The 20,372-nt window shown below is 38.8% G+C and overlaps 1 protein-coding gene across 2 annotated transcripts; it reads right to left on the bottom strand.

Moving 5' to 3' along the window:
* Positions 1-204: 204 nt before the first annotated feature.
* Positions 205-20,133, bottom strand: col2a1a (collagen, type II, alpha 1a). Of its 2 annotated transcripts, XM_052563538.1 has the most exons (54): positions 19,824-20,133; positions 17,406-17,615; positions 15,880-15,896; positions 15,711-15,743; positions 15,574-15,606; positions 15,328-15,381; positions 15,031-15,132; positions 14,858-14,935; positions 14,012-14,056; positions 13,851-13,904; positions 13,670-13,723; positions 13,518-13,571; positions 13,319-13,372; positions 13,181-13,234; positions 12,542-12,586; positions 12,373-12,426; positions 12,222-12,266; positions 11,845-11,898; positions 11,622-11,720; positions 11,471-11,515; positions 11,251-11,349; positions 11,046-11,099; positions 10,827-10,934; positions 10,687-10,740; positions 10,504-10,602; positions 10,339-10,392; positions 9,644-9,742; positions 9,475-9,528; positions 9,238-9,291; positions 9,062-9,115; positions 8,835-8,888; positions 8,680-8,724; positions 8,479-8,577; positions 7,888-7,995; positions 7,731-7,784; positions 7,586-7,639; positions 7,442-7,495; positions 7,252-7,305; positions 6,580-6,687; positions 6,363-6,416; positions 6,175-6,228; positions 5,889-6,050; positions 5,659-5,766; positions 5,258-5,365; positions 5,008-5,061; positions 4,482-4,589; positions 4,296-4,349; positions 4,061-4,168; positions 3,911-3,964; positions 3,698-3,805; positions 3,310-3,598; positions 3,017-3,204; positions 2,359-2,601; positions 205-1,693 (listed from the first exon to the last, which is right to left on the bottom strand). In XM_052563538.1, the coding sequence occupies exons 1-54, from the start codon at positions 19,915-19,917 to the stop codon at positions 1,547-1,549; spliced, it is 4,476 nt and encodes a 1,491-aa protein (XP_052419498.1). In that variant the 5' UTR covers positions 19,918-20,133; the 3' UTR covers positions 205-1,546. The 2 variants fall into 2 exon arrangements, with proteins under 2 accessions (XP_052419498.1, XP_052419499.1); XM_052563539.1 differs by lacking the exon at positions 17,406-17,615 and having other exon boundaries at positions 19,824-20,078.
* Positions 20,134-20,372: the final 239 nt, after the last annotated feature.

Raw genomic sequence — 20,372 nt, 5'->3', positions numbered from 1 at the left:
GTTATTTGAAGGCCAAGCCTTTTTATCTTATAACCTTTAGGCCTACCTTTTTTTACTTATTTATATATATATAGAAAATTCACAATCATACAGTACACACACACACACACATACACACAAGCAGTGTACTAGTGTACTTTCATCCACCTATGCCAAATCCAGACATTTAGCATGTGCTCATGATGATTAAAAACACAATTAAAATTTGACTTCATAATTCCTCGTTTTTTCCTTTATTTTCAATTTACATTAATTAAAATCATAACAAAACCAGAACCAAAATGAAAAAAAAAAAAAAAACAAGATCATAATAATATTAATTATAACAAAAATATACACACCCTCACACACACACACATCCTGTTCAGCGATACGGCGATTCTTTGGGAGCCAAATTTCGGCATTGCCAAAAGAATCTCTCTGTCTTTTGATCATCCTGCATAGTTCTGCATACTCTGAGCAGGCTGTGTGTGTTGAATGAGGCTAGTTAGGGAGTGGGATGGTCTGGGAATTGTGGGAAATACTGACTGATAGATCAATACTAATAGCACCTTCTGAAGATGGATCGAGCCATGCAGGAGGGACTTCCTGATGCTTCTCGAACCCCAAGCTGCTTTCGTTCAGATCCAGATTTTTACTTTTTCCTGCGTGAGGTAGCTTTTCTTGAAAAATTAAGACCATGCAAATAAACAAAAAATAGAAATGGTTTCCAAATTTATTAGATTTTTTTCTTTTTCTGCTGTTATGTTGAGGGACCAAAACTTTCTAGTTTGGGCAGTCATGGTAAAAAAAAAAAAAAAAAAAAAGATTTACATACAAAAAAAAGAAAGAAATGGAACTGCACTTTCCCCAAAATATTGTTGGTGTGTATAGGCACAAGCTCACACACACAAACACATATAATTGTGAAAATATATAGATCTGGCTGCTTCAGTACAGACTGAATCAAGATTTTTTGTTATTATACACAGAAAATATGAACTTATTCCCTCCTCAGGTTTAACATTTCACAAAATCTTGCATAATGTGATGCTTTCTTCTGAGTCACAGTCAAGAGGCAGAGTGAAGGGTGAAGTGGGACTGGACATGGCCAGTTCTTTAGTGGGAGGGACTACTGTGGTATTCAGCCATGACGCTATACAGCATCACCAATCTCCAACCCTTGCAGGATGTGATGACATCAAGCCATGTTTCTGTCTTTCTTTGAATCTCTGAATCTTTTGATTGCACTCGCTCGTTCTGCCCCCTCTTGGCTCCCGACAGGAGGAGGCGCTGTAATGAGGGCTTGTGGGAAACATGGCTGGATTTCAGAGGGAGAGACTATTTGGGGCAATCCCATTTAGCGCTGGTTTTCCTGCACACTAAACGTGGACAAGCACAACTTTTTGTGTTTTAGAGAAAAAAAAAACTTTCGTCAATTTCCAGATTTCTTTTCTTTTCTTCCATATTTCGTTTACTTGGAGAGTGTATTGCATCCTCACAGTTATTGCTCATCATTGGTATTTTTCCATGTCTTATATCATAATCCACATATGTTTTATTTTTTTTACAAGAAGCAGACTGCACCAACGTCCACTCCAAACTCCTGATCTGCTCCTCCGACGTCTATGGGAGCAATGTCCACAATGGGCAGCCTGGATGTCTTCTGAGTTTTGTACTCAATCACAGTCTTGCCCCACTGACCTGTGTGCTTCTGTAAGACAGCGAAAAAGCCATGTAAGTGGATATGTATATAAAAATTATATATATATTCTTCTGCATATATATATTAAATATTTTATACATTTATTTGGGGTCATAAGATTTGTTATGTTTTTAAAAGAAGTCTCTTAATGCTCATCAAGGCTGCAGTTATTAAATAATTTATAGCAAAGCTGAATTTTCAGCAGTCATTAATTCAGACTTAAGTGTCACATGATCCTTCGGAAATCATTCTAATATGCAGATTTTGGTGCTCAAGAAACATTATCTTATTATCAAAGTTGACTTTAGTTAACATATTAGAAACCATACTATTTTTAATAATCATTTTTTATTATTGACTTATTGATAAATAATTATTTCAAAAGAACAGCAATTATTTAAAATAAAAAGAAATGTTTTATAAAATTATGAACGTATTTACTGTCACTTTTGATCATTTTGATGTATCTTTGCTGAATTAAAATTTTTATAAAAAAAAAAAAAAAAAAAAGATTGACCCCAAACTTTTGAATGGTAATGTATATAAATGTAATTTATTTGAGTAAAATGTAAAAAAAAAAAAAAAAAAGGAACTATTTTCAATTCATTTTCAGTTCATTAATTTTATAACTATAGCAAGTATGTTCGAAAATTATATTTTATCGCGTGACTCACCTTGCAGCCATCCTCAAGTACTCCATATGTAAAGCGGCTGTTGCCCTCTGCTCTGATCTCCGCATCATTGGAGCCCTGCAGCAGAACGGCCTTCTTCAGGTTGCCTGTGGCTTGGTCCATGTAAGCAATGCTGTTCTTGCAGTGGTAGGTGATGGTCTGAGTGGCCTCAGTAGACAGCAGTCTCAGGAAGTTCAGCTGGATGGTGGTAGTACTAGGAGTCTGGCTGCTATCAGCATAGCTGAACTGTTAAAGAAAGAGAAAATGTCTTTTAATATCCTTAAAATTGGGTCATTAATATTATTGAAAGACAACAGAGCTGATTAAATGTAAGACAAGACAGTGACACAAGGGGAAGGAGAGAATTTTTCAGCACAGCTCCTTGTCCTCTTCTGGTTTACGATTGGACATTACAAATATTTTCAGCACCATGGCCCAATAGAAATTCAGAACCATGAACAGCTCCCTAAACCAGCTGTGGGAATTTATAGGCATTCTGGCTGGGAATAAAACAGCTGTTCGTAATCCCTTCCAGATGGACCTTTTATGGTACTGTCAACTTTTCAAAATGTTTTTATGATTTGCTTTGAGGTTTGTTGTGCTTATGGTAATTTTACTGAAATTTAAAGAGCAAATCCCCAAAATGTAAGATTATACTCACGTGGAATCCACCGTTCATGCTCTCTCCAAACCACACATGCTTCTGCGCCTTGCTCTTGCTGCTCCACCAGTTTTTGCGTGGGATTTTGGGAGTGCTGGGCTTCACACAGGTCTCTCCGGTCTCCATGTTGCAGAAAACTTTGATGGCATCAGCAGCGCTACCAAGGTTAGGATCCACCCAGTAGTCACCTGTGGATAGAGACCAAACATGTTTAAGGGAGTAATAGAGAGTATCATACACAAGTGTACTTGAATGAGGAGTTTCTAATGTTCGATTGTCTCTGAATCTCTCACCGCTCTTCCATTCAGGGTGGCAGAGTTTCAGGTCTCGGCAGGAGCGTGCAGGGTTCTTGCGGGAGCCATCTGGGCTGCGGATGTCCTCGATCTGGCTGTTGATTGATTTCAGCGTGGCGTCCACCTCCACATCATGTTGTCTAAGAGAGCTGGAGGCCTCATCAGCACGCATGTAACGCAGAGGATCAGGTCCCTTCTCGGTCTGTGCCAACCCAGCGAAGGCAGACATGTCAATGCCAGGGCCAGGAGGACCAGGAGGGCCAGGGGGTCCAGGATTACCAGGTGGACCCTAATGAGAGTAGATTGGAAGACAAAATTAATCAGAAATGTTCTTTTCATGTCCATAGACCTGATGTCAGTGAATATGTCAGGTTTAATGTGCACTCACACTTGGGCCAGACTCTCCAGAGCGTCCACGAGGTCCAGGTGGTCCAATAGGTCCAGGCTGACCATTAGAACCATCCTTACCAGCTGGTCCAACAGGTCCTGAAGGTCCCTATTGCATGTAATATGAGTTCAACAGATCATTAGAAATCCATCTCGGCATTAAAGGAAGTTTCTAAATTGTATGTTGTCTAAATTTAACTAGAACCACACTCACCTTAGCGCCACTTGGTCCAGCAGGTCCAGCAGCACCCTGGTCTCCAGGAGCACCCTTTTTTGAGGAGACACAACAGAAATGTAAGCATATCTAATATCTTTACAGTACAGTAATTGTTTATAAAAACTAAGACTTGTAAAAGAGACTCACAGGAGGTCCAGGAAGACCCTGCAGACCGGTGAATCCTCTGTGTCCCTTCTGACCTCTTTCTCCAGCTTCTCCTGCCTCACCCTTATCACCACGAGGTCCTTGGGGTCCCTGATATAGAGAAATGGAAAATTCCATCAACCTGTGAGCAGCTATTAAGTAAAGTAAAGAGTTTTAAAGCCTGATGTGTGTTTTCAGTGTTCTGTTTCGTTCCACAAACTTTATAAAATGTACTTACCACCATTCCTCTAGCTCCAGCAGGTCCAGGGGGTCCAGCAGGTCCTTGTGGGCCCTTTAGAAAGGAAAGAATATGGTACATAATTCATATTTGTAGATGTAGTACACTGAAGTCATGCATTTTAGTATGCAGAAGATATCATATTTATACTGTTGATAATGAGATTTCTGAAGTTGATGAACTTACATTCTCTCCTCTGTCTCCCTGTTTGCCAATTGGACCAACGGAACCAGGAGCACCAGGTGCACCAGGAGCTCCAGGAGCACCGATTGGGCCAGTGTTACCACGCTCACCCTAGAAAAGAACAAGTGAAACACATTCTGTATAACAGCTGGTTGGAAATTCATCTGTGCATGGACTAACCAACATTTAATCCCAAAATTCTAAACAGATAAATTACGTCAAACAAATAAGAAATATTTTACATAACCTAATTATGTAAGTCATTCGGAAATTCGTGATTTTTTTTTTTCAAATAATGTTGATAATACTAAATAATTAAAACAGAAGTAATTTCAAAATAGTTATTCAAAAGTAATTTCACTAGAGGACTCAGATTTTGGGAGCTCAAGTGTATGTGACAAATTGTTATATATTGTTTACTTGTATGGAATTAAGATCGTCTGGTTAAGCTAGACTGTTTTTTTTATTTTTTATTTACAAAGACCAGAAGTCAACAAAAGGATATTATATGAGTTAGTTACTTCCTTACCTTCACACCAGCAGCACCATCTCTACCAGGTGGACCATCAGATCCAGGATTACCCTGAAGACAAACAAAATGGACAAGTGAGATCTGGACTCGATATGGTTGTACAATACATATAGGTAGAAAATGTTGAAAGAAATGAAGAAAAAGTGTTCACTGACTTCAGATATGTATCTTTGTGAGTTAGATAATTGCAGTCTAGTTTTGTCTCATACTTTTTTTTTTACATGTTATGCATGTATGTGATCTTTACCTCACGTCCAGTCTCTCCAGCAGGTCCAGTCAATCCAGGAGGTCCAACAGGGCCAGGGGGTCCACGGTCACCAGAAGAGCCAGGAGCTCCCTGTTTGCCAGGCTCACCCTGTGGTACAAATCATTTTCGGCAGAAAGTTAGTGTCAGATCAGGGGCACTCCATCAGTATCAGATTTTCTGAGCAAAAGATATCCTTGCGTAATAATATAAAATTAATTTTAAGAAAAAATATTTAGATATACGTGATATAAAAAATGTTTTGATATTGATCACTTTCTTCATCAGATAAATAAAACACAAAAATCGATGCTATATTTTAACGTGAATTTAAACAGTGTTTGAATGAAGACATGAGATGTTTTCATATAGAAATGATGTTGCTGTGGGGTTTGTTTGCTTACAGAGGGTCCTGGAAGTCCTGGGAAGCCTCTTTCACCACGCTGACCAGGCAAACCAACAATACCACGCTGACCAGCAAGACCAGCAGGGCCGGAGGGACCATCAGCACCCTACACAGAAAATATTGAGAGAAGAAATGTTAAGAATACAATAAAGAAACAATAAACCTGTACAGAATACACATGCCCCTTCAGTGCTAAAGTAATTATTTATCAATGAATCTGAGCCTTACAGGAGGGCCATCCTCTCCAGGCTCTCCCTTCTCTCCAGGAGCACCAGGAGGACCACGCAGTCCAGCATCTCCTGCTCTGCCTGGGGGACCGGCATCACCACGAACTCCCTTAGGACCATCTTTACCAGAGGCACCTGGAGGGCCAGGAGGACCAGGGTTACCCTGGGAAAGAATAATAATAATAAAAAAGTTTCAGATTAGGATAAGTTTATGATAATACAGTCAAGCAGTTTGAGTAAAATATGGAGGAACTGCAGAGATGTGTCTGTGATATTGAGGGGCTTACATTGGGGCCAGGTGATCCAACTCTTCCTGCAGCTCCTGGGAAACCAGTGGCACCCTACAAATGGGAAATATATTATTATTAAGAAACAATAACAGTAAAATATCATTACTGTCATAGTAACTGGTAAATACAAAAATTTTTTATAGAAAATGATTACTTATGACTAATTAAATAATTAAGTAACTCACAGGGGCTCCTTGGGCTCCACGTGCTCCCTTAGGTCCTGTAACACCAGTTGGACCCTGAAATCAAGCAGTGAACACAGATGAGCCAAATATAATCATTGAACCCATGCAGATACAGGACAAAGTTGATGCATGCGGCTTAAACGGCAGTGCGGCAGTGTAAAACTGAAATTCACAAAATGCATTAAATATCAATAGGAAGTGAGGCAGAAAATCTTACCACTGGGCCGGGTGCTCCTGATGGTCCTTGGGGTCCATGAGATCCAGCTTCACCTTTCTGTCCTGACTCGCCCTGCTCTCCTTTAATTCCAGGCTGGCCATCAGCACCCTAAAGAGTGACAATGACGAAAAGTTGTAATCAGAGGTTACTTATGGCTAAATGCGTCACCATAATTTCAAGTTTAATACTAAAGACACTCCCTAAACTATTATCTCACAACATCCTTTTTACATTGAAGCAACAGAGAATTGTAAAAAAAAATGTAAGTCTAACTATAGAGCACTGAGTTATGTATCATATCTACTAGGTTTCAAATATATGTGAAAATGATTAGATGATTTAAATGATTCAATTGACACAATGTTTTGCTAATTATTTTATTGACACTCTTTAAAATGCCAAAATCCAGAGATATTTCACTTACAAAAATATTCCATTTGAAAAATGAATACCTAATGTATAATGGTGTTAGTGCCCATATTTGTATTGTAGAATACCCCTTCACATTCACAATATTATCGACTGGTTGTTTTTTACTGCTTTAAGTTTAGTCTGAGCCATTATAGCAATGTTGCCTTATTGAAAGACATTTTTATTTTTGAGTCAGCAAAGATCTTTTATAATGTTATCATTGCAGTAAAATGGAGGCTTTTCGTAACTGTTTCTACTTACAGGAGGTCCAGCAAAGCCAGCAGGTCCGGGTGCACCAATCTCACCGCGATCGCCCTAACAGGATGATGGAAGAATAATGAATAAGAAGAAGTCTAAAGATAACCTTTAAAACTTATGACAAAACCACCAACTCCATTCTTTTTTTCTGTTTGCTGTCTAGTTGTAATAAACAAATGAATGTTTTGCTTACAGGGGCACCACGAGCACCAGGAGCACCAATTGGACCAATGGGACCAGTTTCACCCTGTGAGAAAAGAAAAAGAGTAATTGAACAACATAATTAAACAATCTCCACAAATCATTTGAGCATGCAACGACTGGATGAGACATTCACCTTAGCGCCATTGGGACCAGAAGGACCAGGTGGACCAATTGGACCAGTTAAACCCTGTGAAAAAAAAAGTCAGAAACATCGTTACTTAAGATAAGCAAGAAAAAGCAAGCAATTTGCATACATCTGTTGTATTTTTAGCACTTACTCTTGCACCATCTTTGCCAGGAGCACCTTCAGGTCCTTTCTCTCCACTGTCACCCTAATAAAATGAGGCAGTCAGTAAGTCACTCAGTCATTCTGTAGATTAATACCATGAATTTAGGATTATGTATACTCTGAGTACCGTTTTTAAAGACACTTACTCTGTCACCTTTAGATCCAGGGATTCCAACAACTCCTCTCTCACCAGGCATGCCCTGCAGACCAGGAGGGCCCTGAGCTCCAGCAGCACCAGCTGGTCCAATTGCACCCTGTTGGAAATCAAGCAGAGATGGGGGGGGCGAATTTAAAGTCAGTAATACTTTTGTTCATTGCAGGATGCATTAAATTGATCAAAAGTGACAGTAAAGCCTTTTATATCGTTACAAAATATCTATTTCACATAAATGCTGAACTTTCTATTCATAAAAGAATCTTTAAAAAGGTATCATAGTTGCCACATAAAATATTAAGCAGCACAAGTGTTCAACATCAATAATAATAAGAAATGAACACCAAATCAGCATATTAGAATTATTTCTGATTGTGTCAAAATCAAAATACATTATAATATCTCACTATACTGCTGTTCATGCAATTCAATGCAATTCAAAAACATTTTAAAAACGTACCAATCACAAACTTTTTAACAATAAGGTTTTCATTCATTTCACTATTTAAGAAGCTTAAGAATGAAGAATGGAGAGATTCGAGATGGACCAGTAGAGCACAATGTCAGTCAGATGTGATCTCACCTTAGGTCCATCAGTACCAGGAGTTCCTGGAAGTCCTCTTGGTCCCTGGATACCCTGAGGGCCAGCGCCTCCTCTCTCACCAGGGAAACCACGTTCACCCTAAGAGAAGCACAGGCAAGACTTACACTTTTGTATAATGACACATTACTGCTGATTTCCAGTAATAATGAGGAGTCTTCTTAATTAAAGATAGAGACTCACTCTTGGTCCAGTGGGACCAGCAGCACCACCCTCTCCAGGAACACCCTACAGAGAGAAAGAAGAGAAATTAAGCATAATTGGGATACTTAAAGTCACTAATTAAATCTCAAAGGCACAAATGGAGAATTAAAACAAATATCTTAAGTGATCCTCACCTGGTCACCAGGTTTACCAGGCTCTCCAGAGGCTCCAGTAGGTCCCGGAAGACCCTGTGCAGAAACAGAGTACAGTGATTCTCAGAAAACCCTGATCCCATGAAACCGAACTAAATAAATAATTACTCTTTGAGTCCTGATTCCTTGTTCGGGTTCAGTAATTTAAAAAGAGTGCAGTTTTCTCTTTCACAATTGAATAACATAGTAGAATATTCATTTGAATGTACCTGGAAGCCAGGTGGACCAGGCTGACCCTGCTCTCCTCTCTCACCAGCTGGACCCTAAAAGCACAGTGAAATCATGATTTAGTCTTCAAGAAAGTGTTTCAGACCATGGTCATTTATTGACTGACTGAAAGAATTGAGGTCATAAGCCATTGTGAGTAATGTGATGCAATACTCACAGCAGGGCCAGGTGGACCAGAAGCTCCAGTCTCTCCATCTTTACCAGGCAAACCCTAACAGGAGAAAAAAATAATTAGAGAAAGAATACATTTTTATTTTTTATTTTCTTGGTGCTTGTCTACAAAAACTCTGTTAGACGTTGTGGTTTGTTTCCAATGTGTTGATTTATGGTTGCTATGTTTACTCTAGTTAGATCTGATGCTTGCTGACGTACAAATAATCTGGACATGACTTACTCTAAGACCAGTGGGCCCAACAAGTCCTTTCTCTCCAGGTTTTCCAGGTTCACCCTTTGAGATAGAGATACAGTCTGATGAGGTACAACAAACACACTTCCCAGCTAATTTTGTGGACATAAATATGAACATTAATAGTTGAAATGCCTAAATACTCTAATGATCTCACATTGGCTCCCTTAGGTCCAGGGAATCCCATCACTCCAGGCTGACCACGAGCTCCCAGAGGCCCAGGAGGACCAGGGCGTCCATCTTCACCAGGGGCACCCTATAATGAAAAAGTCATGTGATGAGATGCAGCATTTATTATCTCAAAATGGTTTGTACCCAGTAGATGCTGAGTCTCTTTTTGGTTACAACACATACTGTTCAAAATTTTAGGGTTGGTAGGATTTTTTTATCTTTTTGAAAGAAATCTCTTATGCTCACCATGGCTGCATTATTTAATAAAAAATACAGTAACAGCAGATTTATTGTGAATTACTGTTACAAATAACTATTTTCTATGTTACAATTTAACTTATTCCTGTGATGGTAAAACTGAATTTTCAGCATCATTACCCCACTTTTCAATGTCACATGGTCCTTCAGAAAGCATTCTATGCTGATTCTATGCTCATTTATTTTTTATACAATTATTCTGCCATTTATTTGAAATAGAAATCTATTTTAACATTAAAATTATATTAAATTATATTTTTGATCAATTTAATGCATCCTTACCGGATGAAAATATTACTTTCTTTAAAAAAAATCTTACTGAGCCCTAACTTTTGAACAATAGTGTTTATCTTTTTGCAGGCTTTTTGCAACTCTTTACTGTTAAAACAAAAATAAAAGAGCTTAAAATGTTAAAATACTCACAGATGGTCCAACTTTTCCTTGAGGTCCAGCATCACCAGGGCGCCCAGTGAGACCCTGTTAGAGAAGGAAGCAGATGATTGGTGAAATATGCTAAAATAAAATGTAAATAAATTGCCCTGAATTATCAATTTTCAGGTAAATCCCTGAAATACCACAATCACTCACTCTGGCTCCAGGAAGACCAGGCTCGCCTGTGCGACCAGGATCTCCAGTTCCTCCTTTCGGGCCGGTCAAACCAGGAACACCACGATCACCAGGTGCGCCCTATCATAGTACAGAACATCTGAGTACAGAGTAAATGCAGTGGTTGATTAGATGAGTAATCAGCTGTGAATCCAAATCACCAACCTTAGCTCCTGCTAGACCATCCTGACCAGGGAATCCACGGTTACCCGGAGCTCCCTAGCAAAGAACAACACATATGAGCTTATTAATGTGGTTCTTTATCATTCAGTGATTAAGTAAAATAAGTAAGATAATATACACACTCTTTCTCCAGGAGGTCCGAGAGGCCCGGCAGAACCAGGCTCTCCTCTTGGTCCTCTCTTGCCTTCCTCTCCAGATGGCCCAGGTGCACCCTGAGGTCCTGTAACACCCTGTGTAATAAGGAAGAAATATGACTGACTAGTTTTCTATAACATTTCAAATGATTGTGATTTATACAATAGAACAGATGACTAATGGTAAGTATAATGTTGGTTACTTACACGCTCTCCCTTGGGTCCTGCCTCGCCCTTAAATCCTGGGATACCAGGGTCTCCCTGTATAAACACGAGAGTTTTCAATTAGTGCATTGGTGAACCTCAGACAGCAGAGTAATCAGTAGCTGCGCAATTCATCAATATGAAATTATTACTCCATGTCTGGGAGACACTGAAAGCTTTTTAAATAGTTCAGGATGTGATCACGTACAGATTGTCCTTTAGGCCCAAGAGGTCCAGTAGCTCCCTGAGGTCCAGGTGGGCCACGGGGTCCTGGGAAACCAGGGGCACCAGCGATGCCAGAAGCACCCTATAAAAGAGAGAAATGTTTACAATAGATCCACTGCAACTATGTGACCAGACTAAAAATTATTTTAAAATATACAGAGAAATGAGTGAAAGAGAACAATAAATGATATGGATATACTCACAGCAGATCCTTTGGCACCAGGAATACCATCAGTACCAGGGTTACCCTGCAGAATGTGAACATTTAATTTCAAAATGTTGTATGTGTTGTTTATACCTATAAAGAAAATCAAATTATATTTTGCTTGTCATAATATCTGTAAGTTTACTCACAGATGCTCCGGCGGGTCCAGGTGATCCAGGTGTACCGGCCTCTCCACGTTGTCCTTGGGCACCCTCAGGTCCACGAGCTCCAGTGGGACCAGCTTCACCCTGGAGAAGTAAACATCACATCTCATTACCAAGGATCATGTTAATATGTGCAAATCAAAAATGCTTAAAATTGAGAATAGGTTAAGAATTTACAGTAAAGTGCTGTAGATGACCGGTATTTTACCTTAGCACCAGGGGATCCTGGGAAACCTGGAGCACCAGCAGGACCAACAGGTCCCTGATGATAGAAACATTAACAAATGATCAAAGAGGCTTGCTTACTTCCTCATGCACTTTATTTCTTTCCTAAAATGTTATTCTGTGGTTTGTAAATGGATGATGCAAATTATCAAAATATTTTTTGAATATTTTTAAGGGGACTTTCAAAATATACATATATCTGCATTATATCGACAATCGTCCACCTTGATATCTCTAGGCATCCCGTATGGGTTTACCATTAGTTAGCAACAGCATAAGCACAAATCAAAGTAGACTGTGAACCATAATTAAAGATTACACAGATTTCCTGCACTTGGGGAAGTGAGGAAATGCACTTACAGGTGGACCAGCAGGACCAGGCAGACCATCATTACCGCGGGCACCCTGTGGACAGATATAAGTAGATCATTACAGTCTGAAGCCACCCTTGCTGCTGCAATTTTAATCATATCCAGTGATCTTTTATTTGGCCAGTTGAGTGTTCACTTACAGCAGCACCAGAAGGTCCAGGACGACCTCTCTCACCGGGCAGACCACGTGGACCCTGATAAACAGAAATAGAGGAAAACAGGATGGAGAGTGTTAGATGTGTTAGATTTGAGTGTCAAAAAACAACAGCTAAATGAATCATGAGGCCATTTCTGACTCTAGGTACTGACCATTGGTCCAGGAGCACCACTCTCACCATTAGTACCAGATTCACCCTGAAAAAAAGGGAGAGGAGACTGATTAGACCTGATAGTTGTAGTTTTGAAAGTTTACATTTAGCATACATTTGTCTGTAGAAATAAAACTATTTAATCATATACATTTTTCCAAAGCAGATTTGCAGACAATAATGTCTGTTATAATAAGATGCCCTATGAAATGTATGCTTTTTTGTCAAAATACCTATAGGCAGTCTGCTAGGATGACTTTTGCATAGTTTTACTGTTAAAGTTTGGTAAACATGAGCAGATATTTGCATATTATTATCATATATTCTGTTTGTCAGAGTTCTGGTGGTTTTATAGGAGTATTTATAGTTTAAAATCTTTCTAATTTAAAATACCAGTGGAAATTAATTTCAATTCAGTTCAATAATATATATTGTTCCAAAGCAGATTTTGAAAACAAAAATGCCATACAATGAAATTAATTGGATAAATGTATGTTAGATTTCTGATGCCTTGTGAAACTTGTTTGCAATTTCTTTATATATGCTGCCAGATATGATTATAGACAGCATATTATGATGAATTTGACAGTTTATCTGTAGGAGTTTGGTGTTTTGGCTGACTGTTTTTATGTTGCTGTACCTTAGCACCTGCAGCACCGGCCTCTCCTTTAGCTCCATCAAGACCTGGGTGTCCCTACAAACACATTCAAAGATTACATGCATGCATATCTACAAAAATAAACCTACAGAAAAACGAATAATTTCAGCTGAAACTCACTCTGTGTCCCTTGATGCCAGGAAGGCCAGGGGTTCCGGGGAATCCACGGGCTCCCTATCATATAAATATGAAACGTATTTAGTAATTATGTTGCATCTTTGTACCAAAAGTATTATATTAGATTATATGACCATTATCAGAATACAAACAAGTGACTGAAACAGTTGCATGGTAGTCTTTATTTGTGTATGTTGTTTACCTGAGGCCCTGTGGGTCCACGCTCACCAGACTTGCCAGGTTTGCCAGCCTCACCCTGGAAGAAGAGCAGGCAGAGACATTGTAGTTAGTATCTGTCAAGCATTCAGCATTTGGAGAAGGTTGAATATCAATCCAGTGGTAAAATCTACTTACATCACTTCCGGGTTTTCCAGGGGGTCCAGGAGGGCCACGAGGTCCAAGAGGACCCTAAATTAAAACAAGTGTTATAAATTGATTTAACGGACCTAGTAAAGCTGTCTCTATGTGCATCTAATGTGTCATCTGTGTGGGTTATAAAATGTGTGTACATGTAGGCAAGGTTTGGGACACTTACAGCAGGGCCGGGTTCACCAGCCTCTCCAGGGTTGCCTTGGAAACCTTGTGGGCCCTGGAAGGGAAACAAATGACAGTGTGAGCTTATATTGTATTTTTCAATTTTCAAATTAACTGGGAATATAAAATGTTTTTGATTAAGAATAATGTGTTTTAACTCACAGGTGCTCCAGTGGGGCCAGGAGGACCACGGGGACCCATTGGACCCTGTAGAAAAAAAGATGAATTTGAAATACAGCATAGCAACTTTGACCCAGACAAATACAAACAGCATAACAGTTGCAATCTCCTATTATTTCTAGATCAAAGCAAGTTCCTATTATTTCAAAGAAAGTTGAAGTTTAATTAGAAGAATTACTTGTTTTATTGTGTGTGATTCATTTTTAGTAACCCCATATTTTGTAAGTATATGTTCATGTTACAAGCTTAGAATCAATGAATCATTGTAACTTTTCGAGAACAGGTGGGCATTTGAAAATGCGATTGTGAAAAAAATCAGTCAGTAGGGGGCACTAAAGATCAGAAAACAGGCAACAGCGTTTCATTCTGGAGATATGATTCTGTATGATGCAGAGTTCAGTCATTTACTTCATGAAAACTTTTTGGCACTCGATTAAATCAGAGATCTGAGTGTTCAGAGATCTTTAAGTACAATTCTAAAGCATTTTATGCATTTTATTAATTAATGCATGTAGTTTTTTTGCTTTTTTTGCTATGTTACAAAATGCTTGGACAACACTTATGTACAATATCTGTCATAAAGGACTAAAATTAAACAAATGAAACTACAGCTTGAAATGAAAGTCATTCCAGAGCATTCTGCAACAGGTAAGACCTTACAAACTTTTCATATAACTGTTTCTGAATTACAGAACTACTGTAAAGCACTGACTTGATGAGAGATTCCTTCAAAATGGGTTGCAGTTTAAAAAAGAAAAATGTATTTCACACAATTTTAAAAGGTATTTAATATACATATAGATGTCTATGAACACAGTTTTTTCTCACCATTGGTCCCTGCATCACACCCATCTGAGCACCTCCTGCCTTCTCATCAAAACCTCCAGCCATCTGAGCAGCAAAGTTCTGCACACACATAAAAAAACACACTTTCAGTAACCCGGCGAGTTGCAGACACAAATTTAGATGTAGATGTAGATGAAAGGAGAGGAGAAACATACTCCTCCAAGTCCAGGGGGACCATGAGGTCCTGGTGGTCCAGGGGGTCCTGGGTTTCCAGGTGTACCAGGCTCGCCATCTCTCCCTCTTGGGCCAGGATTTCCCTAAAGGGTGGGAGAAAAATAACAGAGCATATGAGCGGAAAAGAAAGAGATTAACTAAAGCCTTTTCACATGACAGCATCCTGCAGAGTGTGTCCACTGCCGCCTTAATGTATCCGGATAACTGCTAATAAGATCTGACATCATTTTTCCTAACAAGTCTGAGAAAAAAAAGTTTGAAAAGGCTAAATGTCTTACCTTCTCACCCTTAGGTCCTAACTCGCCACGTGGTCCCTGCTCTCCTGGAGGTCCCTAAAATCACAAAAAGACAAATGTAAATAATAAAAAGAGTCAGACATTTTTTTTTTTTTTGGTCTCTGATGTGAAAGGGACAACCGTTTTTAACGCAAAAAACGTATTATAGAGCCCCCTAGTGGAGAAATGCAATGATGTGTGGCAAATTATTCAGAAACCAACTACCAAAGTGTTTCTGATTCATCTCACCATTGGTCCAGCAGGTCCTCTTGGTCCTACAACCTACAGAAACAAACAAAGAAATATTATTTCCCAACTCTACTTTTTTTTAAAATTTGGTCAATTCAATCTAAAACCCAAACCTGTTTACTGGTGAAATGACTTACATCTGCAATATCGCCTGGTTCTCCTTTCTGTCCCTGTGTAGAGGAAGAAAGAACATATTTAAGACTTACTATACAATATATATAATTAATTATATTCAGTATTCAATCTAAACCTTAAGAATAGTATCAACTTCTTAAAAAAGACATGATAAATAAGTTAAGGTCTCACCTTTGCACCAGGTGACCCTGTTGAATCACATCACAGGATGAAGGGAAGATAAAGATTCACAGTTAGGCACAGGAGAAAGTAGTTTTGCATGTATTCTATCAATTAGCAAACATACAAAATCAATCAATGATGCAGAATAACAGTCTTTCTGGAGTTATGACATCTGAACCATACATTCTGCTGGCCCATCATAAAAAAAACTAGAGGTCACCAAAGGGTCAGGGAAATAAATGAAGTAATCAGCTAATACTTTCTTATAATGAGGACGATAAACTAGTCAGACACTCGGTCTTACTGTCAGAACTAATGAACTGCTATTCCCTGCTGAAACTACATAGCTGAAAAGACCAACTCAGCGGCACCCCACAAAGCTGTGTACCAAAACAGCATCATTCTCTTCCCAATCTGCTTTGGTTAAATTGTTAAAGGCAGAATATGAAGGTGCAAGCTCATGCTCAGTTTAAAACATGATAGTGCATTATGCTTTATATTAGAAGCAATATTAAGCTATATGCTGCTCAGAAAATTAGATGAACTAAATAAAAAATATATATATAAATATTTAGTGAAGACTCATTCTGTATCAGTGCCATGAACTGATCACAGTGAGTAGCAATATACTAAAATGTTCAGAAAAAACATTTCTGCATATTTTGATTGCTATGTTCATCTTATTATTGTGTGTATCTGTGCAGCAGCCGCAGCACACAAAAGTTTGAAAATGAACAATATCAGCTGTCATGGTTGACTGAACATGAAGTGAATGGCAAGAACACTTCAACATTTTTTGTTAATTAGGTGTTTGAATAAGGTTGTGCAATGACCTCCCATTCAACTCAGTCTCTTGTTTTTCAGCTTTTTCAAACTAAAGCAGTCTATGGCCAAGGCGAGTCCACTTTCAAAAGATTTTTTTTTGTCTTAAAAATTTAATATCTACCTATTTGAACTATGTATGTCTCTCAAAGAAAGTGTGTAATATAATATAATATAATATAATATAATATAATATAATATAATATAATATAATATAATATAATATAATATAATATAATAACATGCTACACTCATTCTTTTACCTAAAAAAGTCAAATCATCCTCAGAATAAAACATTATGGGACATATGTATAAGTTAGCTCAAAACCTATGACCACTATACAATCTTTATTATTTTTTATTTAAATAGTGACTAAATATCAAGTCTAAAAATAATGGATTTCACAGCAAACTAGTGTCAAAATTGTGCACTTTCTATAAATAAAAAAAAGAAATAGAATAAAAGTGGACGCATTTTAGCCATAACATTCTTTAACTGAAAAACATAATTTGCACTATAATGCAAACGTAAAACTTAAAGTGTTGCTTTCCTTCCTTTAAATGTTTGCTTTGAGTTCTGAACACAATCCCAATCACATGACCATCTAGAGTAGTCTAGTGGTATGTGACACTTGTCATAGTTACAGAACTAAGAGCAGACAGCTAGCAGGACAGGTATGATAAGCAAAGAGGTGTATAAGCAGAGAGCGGACCGTTAGGTTCGTCGGTGTCAACTGGGCAGATGGGACAGCACTCTCCAGGTGGAATGATGGGATTGGTACAGTCTCTCAGGTCCTCACAGATGACCTCGTCACATAGCACTGCCCCTGTATCGCACACACACACACGGCATGCTTCTGGCTTCCATACTGCACGGTCTGCATACTTCTCGCCATCTTGGATGCAGCTGCCAAAGTCTTCCTCTGCAGCCACCAGAAGGGGGCGGCAGAAAGGAGTGCATGGGGGGTAAGAGACAGGTGAGCGACATGAAAAATCAACCTCTTTCTGAAAAAGCAAGCTGTACAGGTCTCCAAATCATTTAGAAATATTTTAGAATACACACACACACACACATATATATATTATATATATATATATATATATATATATATATATATATATATATATATATATATATATATATATATATATATATATATATATATATAGATAGATAGATAGATAGATAGATATAGATATATAGATATATATCTATAGATATATATCTATAGATATATAGATATATATATGGATTTTCCTGGTGGCCCGTTACATTTTGATTATACATTCACCACAACACTGGATATAGTAATATTTGCATTGTGCATATCTGACACCCTGGTGTCAAATGTGGTCTCCTGTAGTCTGCGTATTTGTAACTGAACCCCAAATATACAAAACTAGCCATGAATGGGGCTTTCTCAAACACAGACAGGGCTGCATTGACAGCCTGGTGCCTTATACAAACACATGCCTCTCGAAAGCTCCATCTGGATCTAATGGTCTCCCTTACCACCAGGGCAAACACACCCTCATGGGTCGGAAAGGACAGCCCTCACACACACAGAACCCCTTGATGTGTTTGCTTATCATATATTCATATGAAAGTGTCATTTAGATTTAGCTTCCAGCCCTAGCGTACATGAATGCGGCAATTATGGATGTTTAACTCTGAACTGTAAATACGGAAAATCCACTTTTCTGTGATCCAAATATAGACCGGCCTAAGCAAGCGTTCTGCGTAATTAACATTTCCTTGTTTACTGAGGAGTGAGAAATTTAATGAGGACACAAGAAGATCATCATCTGGGTCATTATTCTTCTATGGCTTCATAGTTTACCAAATATCACACATCTCTTCCAAGATGCTTGTGTTTCTTTGAGGTTGCCAGACTGATGTTTTGGAGTTTCAAACAACATTCCACAGACCCCCTCCCTATTCACCCACCAAACCTAGTTCCCCAAATCTCCTTCTAATCGGTGTAAAATCCCCTGAACTAAACCCCAAATATTTTTGCTTTCCAAACCCTTTGCACGTGTACTAACAGTGCACCGTTTGAAACCTTGTAGGAACCTTTGCTCCTAATCTTGACTGAAACAGCGCTCGCACTAACACTAGTGGATGTGTTAATGGCCTATATTGGGAGATCAGTCATTATAATGCTGAAATTGCTACACATATTTACAAAACTTCAGGCATCATTTTGGGTTCCTTGGTTCGCCACACTCACTTAAAAGTTCCTCTGAGAAATCTAAAGATCATCAATATTTTCTACAGGTATTTCTGGAAAAGGAACACTTTAAACAGCCTACTTAAGTGAAATTGCCTGGTTAGTTAAAAGCAAAATGTGTCATCTTGGAACTTTTTCCAGCATTAAACGAACTAGGAAATAATACATCTTGTAGCTCATACAGTGATTCTTAAGAAGCTTGCTTTTTTTCTGTCAGAGATGTTTTGGTGTCACTTGCAATAGCACAATTAGCCACCAGTCAACTATTTTGAAACTTTACATGTATATTAAAGTGATAAATAATGAGAGGAAAATCTATGTTTTGTCACTATATCGTAATGGTACTGATCCTATCCAGCTTGCGCACTGATTAACTTGTATTCTAACGTTTGTGGTTGCTGAACCGTTGTTAAGAAACGTTAATGGTAGAAAACGTTAGAAATACACAGGAGAGTCTTTTGTGACTGCTTTGCAAAGAGTTGGATCGATAAATGCGCTATACAAATAAACTTGAATTGAATTGAATTGAAAAGAGTCTGCGCGCGTTCACCTGTCGCGCGAGCTCGTCATCCTGTCTGTCTAGACGACGAGCGAAATTAACCAGAAGGTTGTAATCAATAGAGCGCGATACAGCTTAAACGGTGTGCGTTTTCACGCGTCGCGTCGCTTGTTTGCATTGTAGACTACAATCAAACTTTGGATATCTGCAGACTTAGACCTAAAAGACAAGCACGCGGTCTTATATTTTAAAGAAATGAGTCAAGAAATCCCACAGTCCATAGGTGAACGTGCAAAACAAACTACTTCACTCCAAACTTTCCTCTCATGATGTCACTATGGCAACACCGTACAATTTTTAGCAGAATACTTTAAATTTCAATGAGAAAAACTCCAACTTACGGTCATCTTCTTGTTGACATCTTACAAGGGATAGCAAAACGCAATGCGTTGCTACGAGTAGCAGGAGAGTCCGTGAATCCACTAATCTGAACATGTCTAAAGATCAGACATGCAGGTCCTCAGGGGTCAAAGTCGCCGAAGAACCGGCGGAGCGGCAGCTCTGTGCTCGCGGGGAGTGTGAAAGTGGAGGTGGATGTATTTGGGGGGATCCGACGCCAGGCACGCACAAACAGAACCCACCGCGTCAGTCAGAGCTCCGCGGTTTTATGTCCACTGGCGCATTTATGAATCTTAGTATATCCCAAAAAGTGAGTCCCACCCCGACCCCCACGAGCGCTGAAATACGAGCCATATCAGCCCCCCAGCCCACCCCATTGGGAAAGAAGAGGGGGTATAAAAACTCTGTCTCAAGAACAATTCCATCCAAACCCATTCACCCCCTTCCCCTCATTGCCCTTTCCTGGCAAGTGGTGGGCTTTCTCTCTGTGCTTTTGTATGAAAGTGCATCAGAATGGCCTTTGCTCAGAAAAGAGACTTGGAGAACCTAAA

Source organism: Carassius gibelio, chromosome B8, assembly GCF_023724105.1.
Source record: "Carassius gibelio isolate Cgi1373 ecotype wild population from Czech Republic chromosome B8, carGib1.2-hapl.c, whole genome shotgun sequence".
Lineage (NCBI taxonomy): Eukaryota > Metazoa > Chordata > Actinopteri > Cypriniformes > Cyprinidae > Carassius > Carassius gibelio.
This window is presented reverse-complemented; position numbering and strand designations above follow the sequence as displayed.